Source organism: Ambystoma mexicanum, chromosome 9 (genome assembly GCF_040938575.1).
Source record: "Ambystoma mexicanum isolate Mex_15411 chromosome 9, UKY_AmexF1_1, whole genome shotgun sequence".
NCBI classification, from domain to species: Eukaryota; Metazoa; Chordata; class Amphibia; order Caudata; family Ambystomatidae; genus Ambystoma; species Ambystoma mexicanum.
The window spans coordinates 181,232,851-181,249,756 of NC_090931.1; the positions used below are offsets into that span (position 1 = coordinate 181,232,851).

General features: G+C 46.8%; 1 protein-coding gene across 1 annotated transcript in view; it reads right to left on the reverse strand.

The window, feature by feature from the left end:
- The window catches only part of ARCN1 (archain 1), a 343,782-nt gene that overhangs the window by 195,857 nt on the left and 131,019 nt on the right, over positions 1-16,906 (reverse strand). The window contains exon 7 of the mRNA XM_069614428.1: positions 5,039-5,186. Within this exon, the coding sequence (XP_069470529.1) occupies positions 5,039-5,186 (148 nt within the window). The remainder of the gene's footprint in view (positions 1-5,038; positions 5,187-16,906) is intronic.

Below are 16,906 nucleotides of genomic sequence, written 5' to 3' on the forward strand. Positions count from 1 at the left end.
GGCCACGGCACAGAAACCGCCCTACTGGATCTCAAAAATCAAATTGATGAACCAAGAGATGCCGGCAGGCCTGCTCTCCTCCGCTTGCTAGACCCGTCTGCCGCTTTCGATTTGGTAGATCACAAGACCCTATGTCATCACCTGTCCTCCACTGCCAAGTTCTCCCCGAAAGCCTGCAAATGGATATCATCCTTCCTCAAAGAGAGGGATGGTGTTCTCCGACGACTCTAATGCTGCCCCCAGCCCCATCAAATGCGGTGTCCCGCATATCTCCAACTCTCTACAACCTCTTCACTAGGCCACTGTTTCAACTTATTGACGCCATGGGCATTGCATATACCAACTATGCTGATGACACAGGTGCTTATCCCTTTGAGTGGCGACTACCATACAGACACGAATACTCTCAACCGCATCTACTCCACAATCCAGGCCTGGATGGCTGAAAACTGGCTATGCCTAAATAGCGAGAAAACAGAACTCTTGCTAATTGGATCCACAGCCACACTCGGTAAACTCGGTGCGCAGTACAGCGCATTTACAGTAGACAACATCCCCCATTACCATGTCCCAAGCCATCAAGACTCTAGGCGTATACCTGGAACCTAGCATGACCATGAACAGACAGGTTAATGCCATCGCTTCCTCAGCTGCCTTCCACTCCAAACTAATCAATGCAGTGCGGCCATTCTTGTCACAAGACAACTGCATCACCATTGCAAGGGCCATTATAGTATCTAGGCTAGACTACTGTAATGTACTCTATGCCGGCAACTCCCAAAAGAACCTGTCAAAACTTCAAGTTGCTCAGAACAATGCCTTGAGGGCCGCAACTGGTACAGATCGCAGGGAGCACATCTCTGGGGTGAGAAGGCAGGTCCACTGGCTGCCAGTCAAAGAAAGGATCCTCTTCAAAACACTGGCCATTGCACACAAATACATCCATGATTGGCACCTACCTACTTAGCTCAGAAGATCACCAAAAAAACACTCCAGACCGGCCAGGTCTGCGTATGCCAATCGCCTCTTGGTTCCTCATACTCGAAGAGTTAGAGCCGGTGGCTCTAGTTTCCCTACCTTGGCTGCAACTCACTGGAACACCCTCCCTGCCCAACTCCGGATGATCGAATCACACACCCTTCCGTAAAGCCTTGAAGACTGAGCGTTTTGCCTGACTTGCCTCCCTCCCAATCGCCTCAGTTTATGACTCTCTGCTTATTGCACCCAACTTGTAACCTTCTGTAATCGATGTAACTGTTATTTTCACTGCACTGGGCCGCTATCTTGTAACCCTTAAGCAAGCCTGCATACATTCTTCTCAGCGCCTCTATGCCCATGGGTTGCAGCGCGCTATACAAATACTAAAATAAAAATGAATATAGGTCAACTTGGATTAAAGGGTTTATACCCCTAAAAGCAGAGGGAGGGGGCTGGGTGTAAGCCCACACATCTAGGGTGGGAAGGACAAAGCTCATGCTTGCAACTTATTTAGGGGATGCAACATCTGAGATGGGGAGGGGAATGGAAGGATCGGGACGTGGGGATGTAGACTCATGGAGGATTAGGTCATTTCAGGAGATGCAGGATACCTGGGGAATGAACAGACGAGATAAGTATTTGTAGCTTAGTCACGCATTACAACCACACATGGATAGGTCCAAAAGACTCTCCCTGGTCGAGCAGAACGTCTTAGTTGGGGGAAATAGACTTCCTCCCTCTACAGGGCTTTAAGTGATCACGCAGCAGTGCCGTTGCATGAATTGAGGAAGAGATGGTCCGGGACATAGGGGGTACGGATGAGGAAGACCGGAGGGAAGCACAATGCCCCAGGGAAGTGGCAATTGTGGCTCGATTTAGGTTGGTCCAGTTCAAGTATTTGCACAGAATAGATTACTCAGTGGAAAGGCTAAAGTAGATGGGCAGGGGGAGGGAGGGTGGACGATACTTGCCCGAAATGTGAAAACCCACAGGGGGGACCTTTATTCACATGATATGGCACTGCGGAAGTTGCAAAGATAATGGTTGAAGGTGCAGCAGAAGGTCAGGGAAGCATGGGATAGCTCAATACGCCTGGACCCTATGGGAGCATTACTTGGGATATGGGGTGCGGAAGACTGACAGATCTGATAAGAGCTTCCTCAATATTGCGTGCATTGTGGCCAAAAGGGACATAGCAAAAGTGGTTGAGCCCAGAACCCCTCCGCCACGATTACGGCTTGGAGATCAGAGATGGATGTGGTAAAAATGTGGGATGAGGCGGTGTATAAGAACAGAGGCGGTTTACGGAAGTAAACAAACAGTTGGGGATACTGGGATTGAGGGAGTGGTAGCTGCCGAGGTGGTGGAGTGAGATGGTATGGGCCAAGGGGGATGACTATATAGACCCCGAGCTATGGCAATGGTGAGATGAACGATAGGAGTGGGAGGAAGGCCCCATTTGCCGACACGGGAATGCTATTCTGTCTGTTGAACCCACCAGTGTTTAAAACATTTTTTAAAAATTGTTTTTTTTTTAAAAAACAAAAATGTTCTCATGCTGCCACCAGCATGCCTTAGGCACATAAAAAAGTAACCAATAATCCATATGATCAAAAGTTATGGGGCTTAACTTTGCCCTTCACTGTATGGTGCGGTGTGCAATTGACAAAATACATTTATTCAAAAGAGAAACCATTTCCCAGTACTGACATTCTTGGGGACTAGTCAGATTCCTCAAAACATTTCGCAAAAAGGCAAGGGAAGTGTGGCCGACTGCTTTATTTTACTTTTGAAAAGTAAGGAAAGGTTCAAAATGAACCAACAAGAAGGGTATCCCATTGGAGTAAATGGGGGAAGGTGCTAAAGAGAAAATCTCTCCTTACACAATACAACCACAATTTTGTGATTTTCCTAAACAAGTTCCAGCCCTCTACTCATACCACACTAACTTTCAAAGACACCAGCGAGCTGGCGCTGGTCAAGAGTGAAACATCAAAGCCCCTAAATAAATCAGTAAAGGGCAAAAAGTGCTATCCTTCACAGATCTCAATAATGCTCTAGACTAGAAAGACTTTTCCTGACAGATCTGCCAAATTTTGTCACCAATATCTTATCCTACTTTGAAAAGGAGCACCGTAAAACAGTGTCCTTGTATGCTCAAGTAGGTGACTTCTTTGCTTATGCACCTTAATTCGCTGGAAATTAGCGCGACTGTTCTCTTCCATTTAAACATGAAGCGCACTGGAGGCTGAAGACCACCAACACACCAGGAAATCCAGGCCATTAACAGCATATTTTTATTATTGTGATGCAGAAAAAATAGCCCGAGTTTCAGCAATACCATTAAATCATTTGAAATCACTGAAGTCACTAAACAATAGTGCCATTTAATCACTGAAAACCTACACATGCAAGTCTTTGTAACAGTTTGCATCACCATCCAAGCCCTCGATTATCCTTGGTGTCTACACAACTGTTTAAAATCTAATCACATACCAGCTCATCACATACTATGTCCGACAGTTTGATTTCCCCCACATCTATCACAGTGGCACTTGAAGAAATAAACAGGCTTTAGGCGTTTCATCTCCCTTGCCATCCATGTGCTTCAGGCAGAGTAAAGCCTGTCTGACAGGCTACCATTATACACCAAAAGGAGGAACGGGCATTTCCCTTAGGTGGGTCAGCCATCGCATGCGCGTAAACAATAGAAAGCCCTCTGCACTGGGCTGTTAAGAGGACAGTGGGCGCAGATCCATCAAAGGAGCTTCCACGATTGGCAACCAAACTGTTTGCAAGCTCTCGGCTCCATGAGCTTGCTTTATTTAATTTCTTTAGACTAAGGTGCTACACTTTTTTGGAATCTACACTTCACCTTTTCTGCTCCTAATTTCATTAAGAACACCCTACAGGCTTGCAGCATCACTGGATAACTAAGACCAGGAGAGGAGTCAAAACCTGGTGATGTATGGCTACTGGTAGCAGGAAAGAGGGGGTTAATCTGGACTGAATAGTTTTGGTGCCTTGCGGGAGACAGCAGGGTTGGGCTCTGGGCACAATGAGAATGGATGCTTGCCCCTGCACCAAACAATTCCCCCCCCCCCCCCCCGGACAATGCAGACATACGCCATGCCCAGTCTTGACAGGCAACAGTCCCAGCGAGTATAGAACCTGAGCATGTTAGAGCAAGGTTTAAGGCATCTCTCAACCTGCTAACAAACATATGAAGGACTGTGAAATGAGTACTGCAGTCCTCAAATTTGAACTGCCCTTCCATTGAACCTTAAATTCTTGACTCCCATAAGACTTAACAAGTTTTGGTAATGTCAGTTTCCACACCAACCCTTTCCTGACCTGCCAACTCGCAGATGCTGGTTTTGTTTCTCATGGTTACAATGCATCTATTGGAGACAGATGAGGGTGGGGGCGCATTGGGAGCTAGAGAAATGAGACCAGTCTGTATATGGCTAGAGATAGTAGCGCAGAGTCCAAGGTTGTTTCGGCCTTGTAAGGCCTAGTGCCTCCTTGCTCCGAATAACCAACTAAAACCTCCTACCGCCCCACACAAACTCCCCACAAAAGGCCATCACATGCTTAGCCATTACCACATCAGCACTAACCAAGCAACGACTAAATTCTCCTCTTTAGCCCAATCTGACACTCCAACATAAGCGAGAGACTCAAAGCACTGTAGTATATCAAATCTTTGGCCCTTTCCTATAGATCACATACTTCCAAGTATATTCCACCAAACCCGCAGAAAGCAGATTAGCACCCAGGAACCGGGGTACTCCCAAACTGCATCCATCAACACCACAGGTTTCCCACTGTACCACTAATGAACCCCACTCCCCTTTTCTCTTAGAGACCCAAGCGCAGCAAGGCCACCAATAGTGGCAGACGGTTGCTATAAAAGACCAATTACATTACATCAAGAAGAGGTAATTATGTGCAAGATCGCCTATCATGAAAGGCTCCCAAGCAAAAGGAGAATGTTTTCACAGTGAGCAATCAGCATACAAACAAGTAAAGCAAAATGCCTGCCAAGCAGGACACTCACTGGTGAGGGGGATGAAAGCATCATCCGTGGTCTGTAGCCTCCACTTTAGAACACCCACGTCGCTGTTCAAGGGAAATGATTTTTCTGGATTCTTTAAGCCAATCAAAGACTCGGCAGTAAATAATTTCTTGTCCACGTTGGGATGAGTCTACATAGTAGGGAAAGAGAAAATACATGGTCATGCTGTTTGCATCACTGTGAAAGGTGGCTCAACACAAAAAAAATAAGACTGAAAATCACTGAAATTATGTTTTAGAGTAGATTGGTTATCTATATGAATGAGATGTGTTATAAAACTGCAATATGTGCTACATACACTGCAGTAACATGGAAGGAACTGATGTTTGGATTTGATGAAAACAATGAAAGTTTGATAAAGGATGAACATCATTTTGGGGACATAGACCAAAGCAGTTTAATTGAAAGGGAGGATAGCTCAGGAGCAACGTGCTCCCCTTGGAAGCAAGACGACACGAAGCACCACAGGTTCGATCCTCGGGTCTGCACTTAGAAACCTCTGGGTATTACGTACGTTATAAATAACCCATCACATCAAAAGTAGACGTTGCATATTGAAAGAAATGTCTGCAGCATGCGGATTTAGCCTTAAACTATGGGATGGCAGTAAGCGGGTGTCAGCCATTTTTACCCTCAATATGCTGCCAGTATGAACTCAATGCAACATTATACTTGATTAGGAAACCAATGAAGATTTTTTTTAAAAATCAGCACAAGTGCACGCCGGATTTTGCGTGTATGAAAGAACACCACTACAGAGCGGGCTCTCAAATAATTTACACACAGAATGAGCTTGATGTTTCTGGGATGTACATGTTGATGTGCACTGTATGTTATGTTACTTTGCATTTATATAGCGCCTTATGTACCATTGGTATAGTCTCAAGGCGCTGGTAGGTTGAACGCCCTCGGGAACCGAAGTTCAAGTCAGTAGAGAGAGTATAAAGGCGTCAAAGATGCGTGTGCGCACCGTATATGTGTGCTGCAGGTGTAGCATTCATGTGGAGGCAGCTTCTTAGCATTAGGTGTGGTGGTTGAGGGTTGAGGAGTATGTGTTCGTTCTGGCCGGATTATCCAGATCGATTGAGGCTGGGTTAGGCCTGAGGAGAACGCCGGCTGGAGGGTGTAACCAGCAGTGTTTAGTTAGAGTGATGTGTAGTATGAGGAAGATGTTGGTATGAGAACAGCTATACCGAATGGTGTCATAGTATCGCTGTGTTCTAGTTGGGTGATGGTGTAAAAGAAGAGAGTAAGCGTGGTGATGTGATATGATGCGTATGAGATCGGATTATATCTACATACTTCCTAATTCGTCGCTCATGCGTTCGTTCGATCATGCATTCAACTGCACTAAGGAATCACCGGCTCTACTAGCTGGTACTTCGTCTGGTCTGCGCACACATACTTCTGATCTATACACAGGTGCCTGCTCTACATACACACACACACGTCTGCTCTACACACACACGCGTGCATGTCTGTTCCACGTCAGCTCTATACACAAACACATATACGCGCGTCCGCTCTACACACACATACGTCTGTTCTACACATACACGTCCGCTCTATACACACTCACACGTCCGCTCTATACACACAGATGTCCGCTCTATACACACAGATGTTTGCTCTACACATACAGATATGTCTGCTCTACACACGCACACCCGTCCGCGCTACTTACACATATACGTCCGTTCTACATATACATACATCCGCACTACACACTCCTGTTCACTTTACACACACTCCGGTTCGCTTTACACACACCCATGTCCGCTCTACACCTACATTTATACATCTGCTCTATATACACACATACGTCTGCTCCACACATGCACACGTCTGTACTACACATATACGTCTGCTCCAGACACATACATACACACACGTCCGATCTACAGACACACATCCATGTGCGCTCTATGCCTGCATGTCCGCTCTACACGCACACGTCCGCTCTATACACACGCACACATCCATTCTAAACACACACGTCCGTTCTGTACACACGTAAGTTCGCTCTACACATGTACACACGTTCGTTCTACACGTGCATACACGTCCGCTCTATACATAGACGTCTGCTCCACACATGCACACACGTCTGCTCTACACACGCACACACGTCTGCTCTACACACGCACACACGTCTGCTCTACACACGCACACACGTCTGCTCTACACACGCACACACGTCTGCTCTACACACGCACACACGTCCGCGCTACATACACATACGTCACGCGCTACACACATCCATGTCCGCTCTACACACATCCATGTCCGCTCTACACACATCCATGTCCGCTCTACACACATCCATGTCCGCTCTACACACATCCATGTCCGCTCTACACACATCCATGTCCGCTCTACACACATCCATGTCCGCTCTACACACATCCATGTCCGCTCTACACACATCCATGTCCGCTCTACACACATCCATGTCCGCTCTACACACATCCATGTCCGCTCTACACACATCCATGTCCGCTCTACACACATCCATGTCCGCTCTACACACATCCATGTCCGCTCTACACACATCCATGTCCGCTCTACACACATCCATGTCCGCTCTACACACATCCATGTCCGCTCTACACACATCCATGTCCGCTCTACACACATCCATGTCCGCTTTACACACATCCATGTCCGCTTTACACACATCCATGTCCGCTTTACACACATCCATGTCCGCTTTACACACATCCATGTCCGCTTTACACACATCCATGTCCGCTTTACACACATCCATGTCCGCTTTACACACATCCATGTCCGCTTTACACACATCCATGTCCGCTTTACACACATCCATGTCCGCTTTACACACATCCATGTCCGCTTTACACACATCCATGTCCGCTTTACACACATCCATGTCCGCTTTACACACATCCATGTCCGCATTACACCCACACACATAAGTCCGCTCTACACCCACACACATAAGTCCGCTCTACACCCACACACATAAGTCCGCTCTACACACACACACACGTCCGCTCTACACCCACACGTCCGCTCTACACACACGTCCGCTCTACACACACACGTCCGCTCTACACAACACACGTCCGCTCTACACAACACACGTCCGCTTTACAGACACACATACATCTGTTCTGCTCGCATACTCACGTCCGCACTGCACATACCCACGTCCGCTCTACACACAATTCCGTTTTACAATGTACGTCCGCTCCACACTCATACGACAGCTATACGTACATACGTCATCTCGACGCATTCGTGCGCTCCACACACACTCTACGCACTCGTCTGCTCCACATATCCGTCCGCTCCATATACCCGTCCGCACGACACACCCGTCGGTACACGTCGGCTCCACGCACACATTCCCTCAGGGCACCCATCTGTTCCGCGCATCCATCCGCTCCATGCGCTTAACCGCTTCGCGCACTCAGTCGCTCAGTGCACACATTTGCTCTGTGCGCACATGCGCTCAGCGCACTCATTTGCTCAATACGTTGGTCCGCTCTATGCGCTTGTTCGCCCTTATAGGTTCATCCGTTCTTATACACTCATTCGCTCAATATAATCGTACGCTCTATACGCTCGCCTGCTCAATACACTCATCCATTCAATATTTTCATCTGCTCTACATATTTATTAGTCCCTTGTGCTCATGCGGGTTTATACCTCCCTCAGTGCTTATACATTCATTCGCTCTATACAATCATCCGTTTGGTACATCAGTTCAGTCATTTGGTCTAGACGTTTCTCTGTCCTATTCAATCGTCTGGTTTATGCCTTCATCGCCTCCACGCAACGTTCCCGTTTGTGTTTGTCCGCTCTAAACATTCATTGGTTTTATACATTTGCTTTACTCATCTTGTTGATATTTCGCTGTTATGACCTATTCAAGTTGTTCTTTAGTTTACATTGGTGGTTATTGGTTGTCGATTTCTCGCTTGGATCTTGATGTTATACTATTATTTGTCATATTGCAGTTCGAGATCTAGTAGTTTGTTGGGCTGGCAATATTGCAGTGGTGTTATTCAGTTTGAGTTAGTTTTAGCACAGGGTTGGTTTTAGGGGAAGAGCCAAGTTTTCAATAGTTTGCGGAAGGATATTAGATCCTCTGTTAGGCGGATGTGGGGTGGCAGCGTGTTCCACAGCTTGTGGGCCAAGGCTGAGAATGATGACCCACCTAACTTGACTGAGTTCGTTTTAGGTACGACCAGGAGGGCGGCCGAGCTAGATCTTAGAGTGCGTGGTGGGTGATAGGGTTTTAACTTATCTTGAAGATATTGAGGTCCGGTTTTATGCAGCGCTCGGTGAGAAATGCATAGGGTTTTGAAAGACACCCTTCGGGCTACTGGAAGCCAGTGTAGAGTTTTGAGAGCAGGGGAGATGTGGTCCCTTGGTCCGAGTGCAAGTAGTAGTTTGGCTGCTGCGTTTTGAGCTCTTTGTAGTTTATTCAGCTGGTAGGTGTGGATTCCAAGGTAGAGTGGGTTGGCGTAGTCTAGTCTTGATATGACAATTGCTTGGACTGCGGAGAGTCTGTTGGGAAAGGAGAGGTATGGAAAGATGCGCCTGAGAGTTTTAAGGTGGTAATGGCAGGACTTTGAGACATTGTTGACTTGGCACGAGAGTGTTAGGTCAGAGTCAAGAGTGCATCCAAGGTTTTTTACAGATTTAGAGGGGGTTGGAGACTTGCCCATGGTTGATGGCCAGGGTAGTGGGTGTGGAAGAAGTTCAGAGTTTCCACATACCAGGATTTCTGTTTTGGAAGGGTTTAGCAGAAGGTGGTTTTTGGTCATCCAGAGCTCTATGTCGAGGAGGCAGGAAGTGAGCTCTGGTCGGCAGTAGGGTTTTGAGTTCAGGAATTTTAGAATTAGTTGGGTGTCGTCGGCATAGTTGTAGCACAGGATGTTGTGTGAGCGAATTATTGGTGGGAGGGTGATCAAGTAGAGATTGAATACGAGTGCCGATAGGCACGCTCCTTGTGGAACTCCAGTGTCGACTGGTCGCGTTTGTGAGGAGTAGGTGGAGAGTATTGTTATTTGGTGCCTATCTTTGAGGAAAGAAGCTATCCATTTTAGAGCGGTTCCACGAATTCCTAGGGAGTGGAGGCGGTCTAGGAGGATTGAGTGGTTGATTGTGTCGAAGGCGGCTGATAGGTCGAGGAGGATTAATGCAGCGCATCCTGCGGCGTCTGCCGTGTTTTTAAGGTCATCCCAGATGGAGGTTAGGGTGGTTTCGGTTCCGTGTCGGGCTCTGAAACCGGATTTGGCGGGATCATGAAGATTGTTGGATTCGACAAAGGCATTTAGTTGGGCGTAGGCAGATCGGTCGATGAGTTTTGCAAGGAATCTTGTGTTTGAGATGGGGCGGTAGTTTTTGGGGTCGAGAGGATTGAGGGATGGTTTAATAGGGGTTTGACATGAACAGTTTTGAATGCGTCTGGAAAGATTCCTGATGTGAGTGAGTCATTTATGATGGTTCTTGCGTGTTCTCCTGCGCAGGTAGATGCAAATATTTCTTTAAGGGTTGATGCCGGGCATGGATCAAGCGGGGAGCCGGATGGTTTTCGGGCAGAAAGGAGTTTGCGAAATTGGTCTGCTGATATGGGACTAAAGGAGTCAAATGTTGGTTGGCTGGAGGTCGTTGGCGGTTGGGTGACTGGTGTGGACGGTGGGTTGGTTGGGGGATATAAGAGAGCAAGTTTGTTTGTTAGGTTGCTTGTTCTTTCGAGGGCTGTGGTGTAAAAGTGGAGAGAGAGCGAGTCGCACAGCGATTGAGAGGGTGTCGGTGTGGAGGCGGTGCATGATGGTTTGGTGAATTCGGAGATGATTTTGTGGAGTTCTTTGCTGGGGTTTTTGCAGTTTAGAATTCGGAAGTTGTAATGGGCTTTTTTTGCTTTTCGGATTTCAGCCTTGTATTGGCGGAGATGCCGGGCTAAGTTGGATCTGTTCAGGGGAGTTTTGTCTTTCCGCCATTTACGTTCGAGGTATTTGTATAGTTGTTTACTGGTTTTCAGCTCAGGGGTGAACCATCTAGGAAAATGGCCACAGCGGGCTGATGGTTTGCGGTTGGTGTGAGTCGAGTTAGAGGGGTGTTGAGCCAAGAGTCAAAGGCATCAGGGTTTAGTTGATTATTGGATAGGTAGGTAGGCGGGGGAGACTGGAGTGCGTTGGCTAGGTCAGGAAGGATTATTAGTTTCTTCCAGGATTTGCGTATAGTCAGTGTTTCTGGTTCGGGTACAGGTGTTGGAGTGGGAGAGCGTATAGTGAATGAAACGATGGAGTGGTCGGACCAGATGATAGGGATTGGGGATTTAGGTGAATCTGGTTGTGGGAGGTGAAGATGGCATCTAGAGTGTCCTTTATGGTGGGTTGGGCCGTTTATGTGGGGATGGAGGTTGATTGCGTCTAGGCCGTCAACAAGAGAGTGTGTCATAGGGTTGGCTGGGATGTCGAACCATATGTTGAAATCTCCCAGAAGGGTGAGGTTGGGATGGTTTAGTTGGAGTGCAGAAGTAGAGTCGCAGAGGTTGTTTGAGAATTGTCTGTCGTAGCCAGGGGGTCTGTAAATTAATAGGAAGCTGTGGGAGAGTGAGGGGGAGAGCGATAGTTTAACTAGGAGTGATTCGCAGGAAGGGATGGCTGGATTGTTGTCGATGATTGAGGCGTGGAGGTGAGTTTTAAATGCGAATGCTATTCCACCTCCTCTAGAGGGACGGTTCAGAGGGATGAGGGAGTAGTCTGGGGGGAACGCTTCGTTGGCTATAGGGGCGAAGTCGTCGGAGAGCCAGGTTTCGGTAATGAAAACCAGGTCAGGTTTGTCAGAAGCGAGGAGGTCATAGATTCTGTGTCTGTTTTTTGCTACGGATCGGGCGTTGAATAGTATGCACTTCACTTCGGTAGGAGAGGTCGATGTGGGAGTTGCCGAGATGGGTGAGAGCGGGTGAGAGCGGGGTGGGAGGGTGGAGAGAGGGCTGCCAGAGGGGTGCAGTGGTTGATGGATGATGGGAAGAGTGGGCGGGCGGAGGAAGTGTTGGGTATTGAGCTGGAGTGGGTGAGTATATGGGTTGGTCTGTTGCGGTTTGGTCTAGGGGATTTTAAGGTGGGGTGTGTTGGGTAAAGAGTTTCAGCAGCGGGTGGTGAGAAATCGAGGAAGAGGGGTTTCAAGCTGGGTGAGGCGTAGGGTGAGGGTGGAGAAAGGGGGGCTAGGGTGGTGGATCGAGACAGGAGAGGGGATGAGTGGTGGGAGATTGAGGGGGACCAGGTACGTTTCCTTTTTCGTGTCTTTGTTGTGAGTGGTGAGTGCGTGAGGGTAGGGGGGTCGGAGGGCGAGAGGCATGAGGCTTCTGTTCTTGCTAGGGCTAGGCGTGCAGTTTTTAGGGAAAGGAAGGCGTGTGGTTGTGGCCGGATGGAGGTGGGTGTAGCTGGGGGGGATGATGGTTGGATGGTTGCCGGGCTGGGTGTATTTGGCAGGGTTGTGTGAGGAGGGTGTGTGATTATGGTAGGCTGATCAGGGTGGTTCGTAGGAGTGGTGGTCTTGGGGTGGGTGGCACGCCATCGTGCGCCTCTGGCTTGGTGTTTGGTGAGGGGAAGGGAGTGAGGTGGTGGGTTGGAAGGTTGGAGGTGGTGACAAGAGGTGGGGTTGGGTGGAAGGGGCTGGTGGTGCCCATTGGTCGGATCCGGTGGACCTTCGTGGTATGGGAGTGCTCATGGTTAAGCTAGGAGGTGCTACTGGGTAGGTTTAGTTTTTAGATTAGACTTTGTACAGAGATGGTGCTGGGGACACTTCAGGTTAAACTTTGGACAGGGAGGAAATTGGGCACACTTCTAGATGTAGCTTTGACACTTCAAGAATCGACTTTGTACACGGAGGGTATTGGGCACACTTCTAAATGCGACTTTGCACAACTATGCTATTGATCCCACTTTACAAAATCAGTTTTCCCACAAATATGCTATTAGGCACACTTCCTAAATGCAATTTCTCGCAACTATGCTATTTGGCACACTTTCTAAATTCAAATTCTTCACAACTATGCTGTTCAGCACACTATGCAAATTCAATTTTCCCAAAAAGTCAGTTTTCCCACAAATATGCTATTAGGTACACTTTCTAAATTGAGATTCTCCACAGCTATGCTATTAGGCACACTTTACAAATTCAATTTTCCTACAAATAAGCTATTGGGCACATTTTCTAAATTCAGTTTCTCCACAACTATGCTATTGAGCACACTTTACAAAATCAGTTCTCCTACAAATATGCTATTAGGCACACAATCTAAATGCGGTTATCCACCCAAAATGCTATTAGGCACACTTTCTGAATGCAATTATGGACCCAAAATGCTATTAGGCACACTTTCGAAAGGCAATTGTCTAATCAAGATGCTATTAGGCACACTTTCTGAATGCGGTTACCCACCCAAAATGCTATTAGGCACACTTTCAAAAAAGCGGTTACCCACCCAAAATGCTATTAGGCACACTTTCTAAATGCAATTGTCTAATCCAGATGCTATTAGGCACACTTTCAAAAAAGGGGGTTACCCACCCAAAATGCTATTAGGCACACTTTCTAAATGCAATTGTCTAATCAAGATGCTATTAGGCACACTTTATGAATGCGGTTATGGACCCAAAATGCTAATAGGCACACTTTCTAAATGCTGTTATCCACCCAAATGCTATTAGGCACACTTTCTAAATGCAGTTATCCACCCAAAATGCTATTAGGCACACTTTCTAAATGCAATTGTCCACCCAAATGCTAATAGGCACACTTTCTAAATGCGGTTACCCACTCAAGATGATGTGAGGTGGTGATTCGACATGGACATATCACAGTAGGGAGGGTTTGCAAACCAGGATGAGTGGTAGGGTGGTATGGCGAGAAGTAATTGCTTCTGTCCCTGCCCCTGCCACACTTACTTATTGTTGGCTTCTTACTTCTCCTGCGGATACCTGCAGATACGACCTGGAGCCGTCTCTAAAAAAAAGCCGTCCTTTGCCTCTGGTCCTTAGCCGATGGGGCTGCACGGGCAGAGGGCTGCCCTGGGAGGGCCAGTAATGGCCTGGGTAACTTGGCAAAGTGACCAATCACGATGGCGGTGGGCGGGTCGGGAGGCGGGAGGGAAGGCAATCAGGAAGCGGGTGCGGGGTGGGAAGCCGGGACGCTACGGAGGAGGCAGAGGGGCCTGGATGGGGAGCAAACACTCACCGGCACTCCTGGATGGAGAAGGCAAGGGGCTGCTTTAAGCTTCTAGGGCTTTTAACATGGTTCTACCCAAAAGGGTTTGACACAAGGGTCAATACAATGTATTCACCCAAAAGGAGGATATAAAATTAAAGCTCAATTCTTAAACGGCTATAATAAGCAATTCAAATGGCAATATGGCATTAAAATGGTAGGTTTATTTTCACTACAATGCAAATTGCAAGCAGTTATTGCCCCCACTTGTATTTTGAAATACAAAAACAAACAAAGTTATTCACAATTTAATGAATTAGATGAAACATTACTTGCTTTTTGATAATTAGGATTGCATACATGCCAAATATTTGGTCTTTTGTGTAGGTATGGGAAAAGCACTTGGCAGGCACTGCCATAGTGGTATTAACTGACCATCAATGGTAGCAGGCGAGAAAGTGGTGCAAGTACCTTGGCATCTAATAGCAGTGCCTGGGCAATGCCATACACATGCCCAAACTGTCGGCATTGCCAATGCTCGTTTTTAACGGGACTTCAGTGAAGGACAATGTTTATAGAGCGACTCAAGGCAGATCTATTGTAAACATCACACCAGTAGTAAGTTGAACGCTCCAATTAAGTAATTAACTCTCAGAAGACTGCTTTCAATAAACACTGGCAGTCCCTTAATAGTGCAAAGTTTGATGGTAAGGTTTTGAATAAAACAAGCTCAAAGAATTCCTACGAGGAGGTGTTTTGGGCGGGCAGCGGCAGGAACTGGGTGGGAATGGCCATAGAGATTAGCATGGCAATGGGTAATCAATGGGTCACCAAACACCTACAAGCTTTGTGACCCTCCCCCTAGCTATACTGTAATGCAATAATCGGTTTATTAGGTGGCTCTGCCACCTAATAGCCCCAACTAAAAATACATTTTATTTGCAAAATGTAAACTATGAAGCACTGGGTTACATGGGCATACATTCACTGACTACTAATTAATATGTCCCGATAAAGGACATTAATTGAGCAACAAGGAGCTTTGCTGCGAACAGGCAGACCTACTGTTGATGCTTCATAGCTTAAAAAAAAAAAAAAAATAGTAAACACTTATTACTAGGGCTTTTTATTTTTTTCAAAGGCAGTTCTCTACAATAACTGGCATAACGACGACCATGGATTAGCTAATATTTTGGGTCTGTTGAGGCAAATCCATTTTACTTAAGAAATCTTTATATTTTTATATATTTTCATAGTTTGCTGCAATAAAAGATTGGTCATTATATGAATAAGTTGAATTTTATATTTGTATGCAACCTTAATTTGTCCCGATTGAGAGGAGTGTGACAGATAAATCAAGGAAAGAACAAGTTAGTTACCAACTGGTAACTTTCTTTCGATTGGATGTTCCTCCAACATATTCCTCATCTTAGATGTATTCCATCCAGCTTTAGCTGCTTCGGAAAATGTTTTCGGCAGAGGGCTCCGTGCATCGATGTCGTCGAGTCGATGGTCCCTCGAAGGCCTCCGTCGAGGGTGACGTCATCGGGTGTATAAGTGTTAAGGAGAATTCTCTGTTTAGGCTGAATTTCCTATCCTAGTGAGTCCCCCAGCAGCTTTGCTGGATTTTTGGGGTTTATTTTTTTCTCCTGCCAAGAGTGAGACTCTTTTTACCCTCCCTCTTGGACATGATTTTGAGTGTGTTTCTTTGAATCTAGATGCGTTTGATGGGCTATGGGGTCTTTTACTCCATAGGGCTTCATGTGTTTTTGTGATGTGTTACACAGCACCCTCAGTGCAGTGACACAGGGGTGTCATAGTGACCCCCCAGTATAGACTCCATACCCTGGGACTGACTGTCTCCCAGGGCATGTAAAGTCACCATTGACTTTACTAGTCTTAAATTTTGACCAGAACCAGTACAAACCATCATATTGTGGACGTACTGGTTGGGGCAATTCGATTGCCCCAGGGTCTGTTAGTCGAGGGGGCATGTCTCCGTCCCCCCTGATCGAGTTTTGGCTGGTGGCAGTGGATGACAATGCATTACTTACCGTAAAAGCATTTCTGATGGTTGTATCTGCTTAGATTCACATGCTGTGCATAGGTCCGACATCCAGTGGTCACTGCGCAGTATTGCATTTTGTTTTTCATAGTCGAAAAGGGGACGTCGACAAGGCGTGTCTAACACTATCCCTATAGTGACGTGCGTTGTACCCACAATCCCTCACGCGTCGAGGTCCCTCTGTATTTTTCTGCCCTGAGGGAGCCTTCTAGACGTGAGTGAGTACAGAAAAGAGATATAAAAGGAAGTCTATGTTCCTTCCATCCGAGCGGGGAGGAAGGGTGGGCGCATGTGAATCTAAGCAGATACAACCATCAGAAATGCTTTTACGGTAAGTAATGCATTGTCTTCTGATGTTTGTTAATCTGCTTAGAATCACATGTTGTGCATAGACTAGCGAGCAGTACCCGGAGTTGGCGGTGGGTTATGAGAAGGAACAGTAGAGAAAAGATGTCTTAATACTGCCTGTCACACCTGGGAGTCAGATCTTGAGTGTGCATCTAGACAGTAGTGTTTTGTAAAGGTGTGCACAGAACTCCAGGTAGCCGCTTTGCAGATGGACTCAAGGGGAACATTTGCAATGAATGCTATGG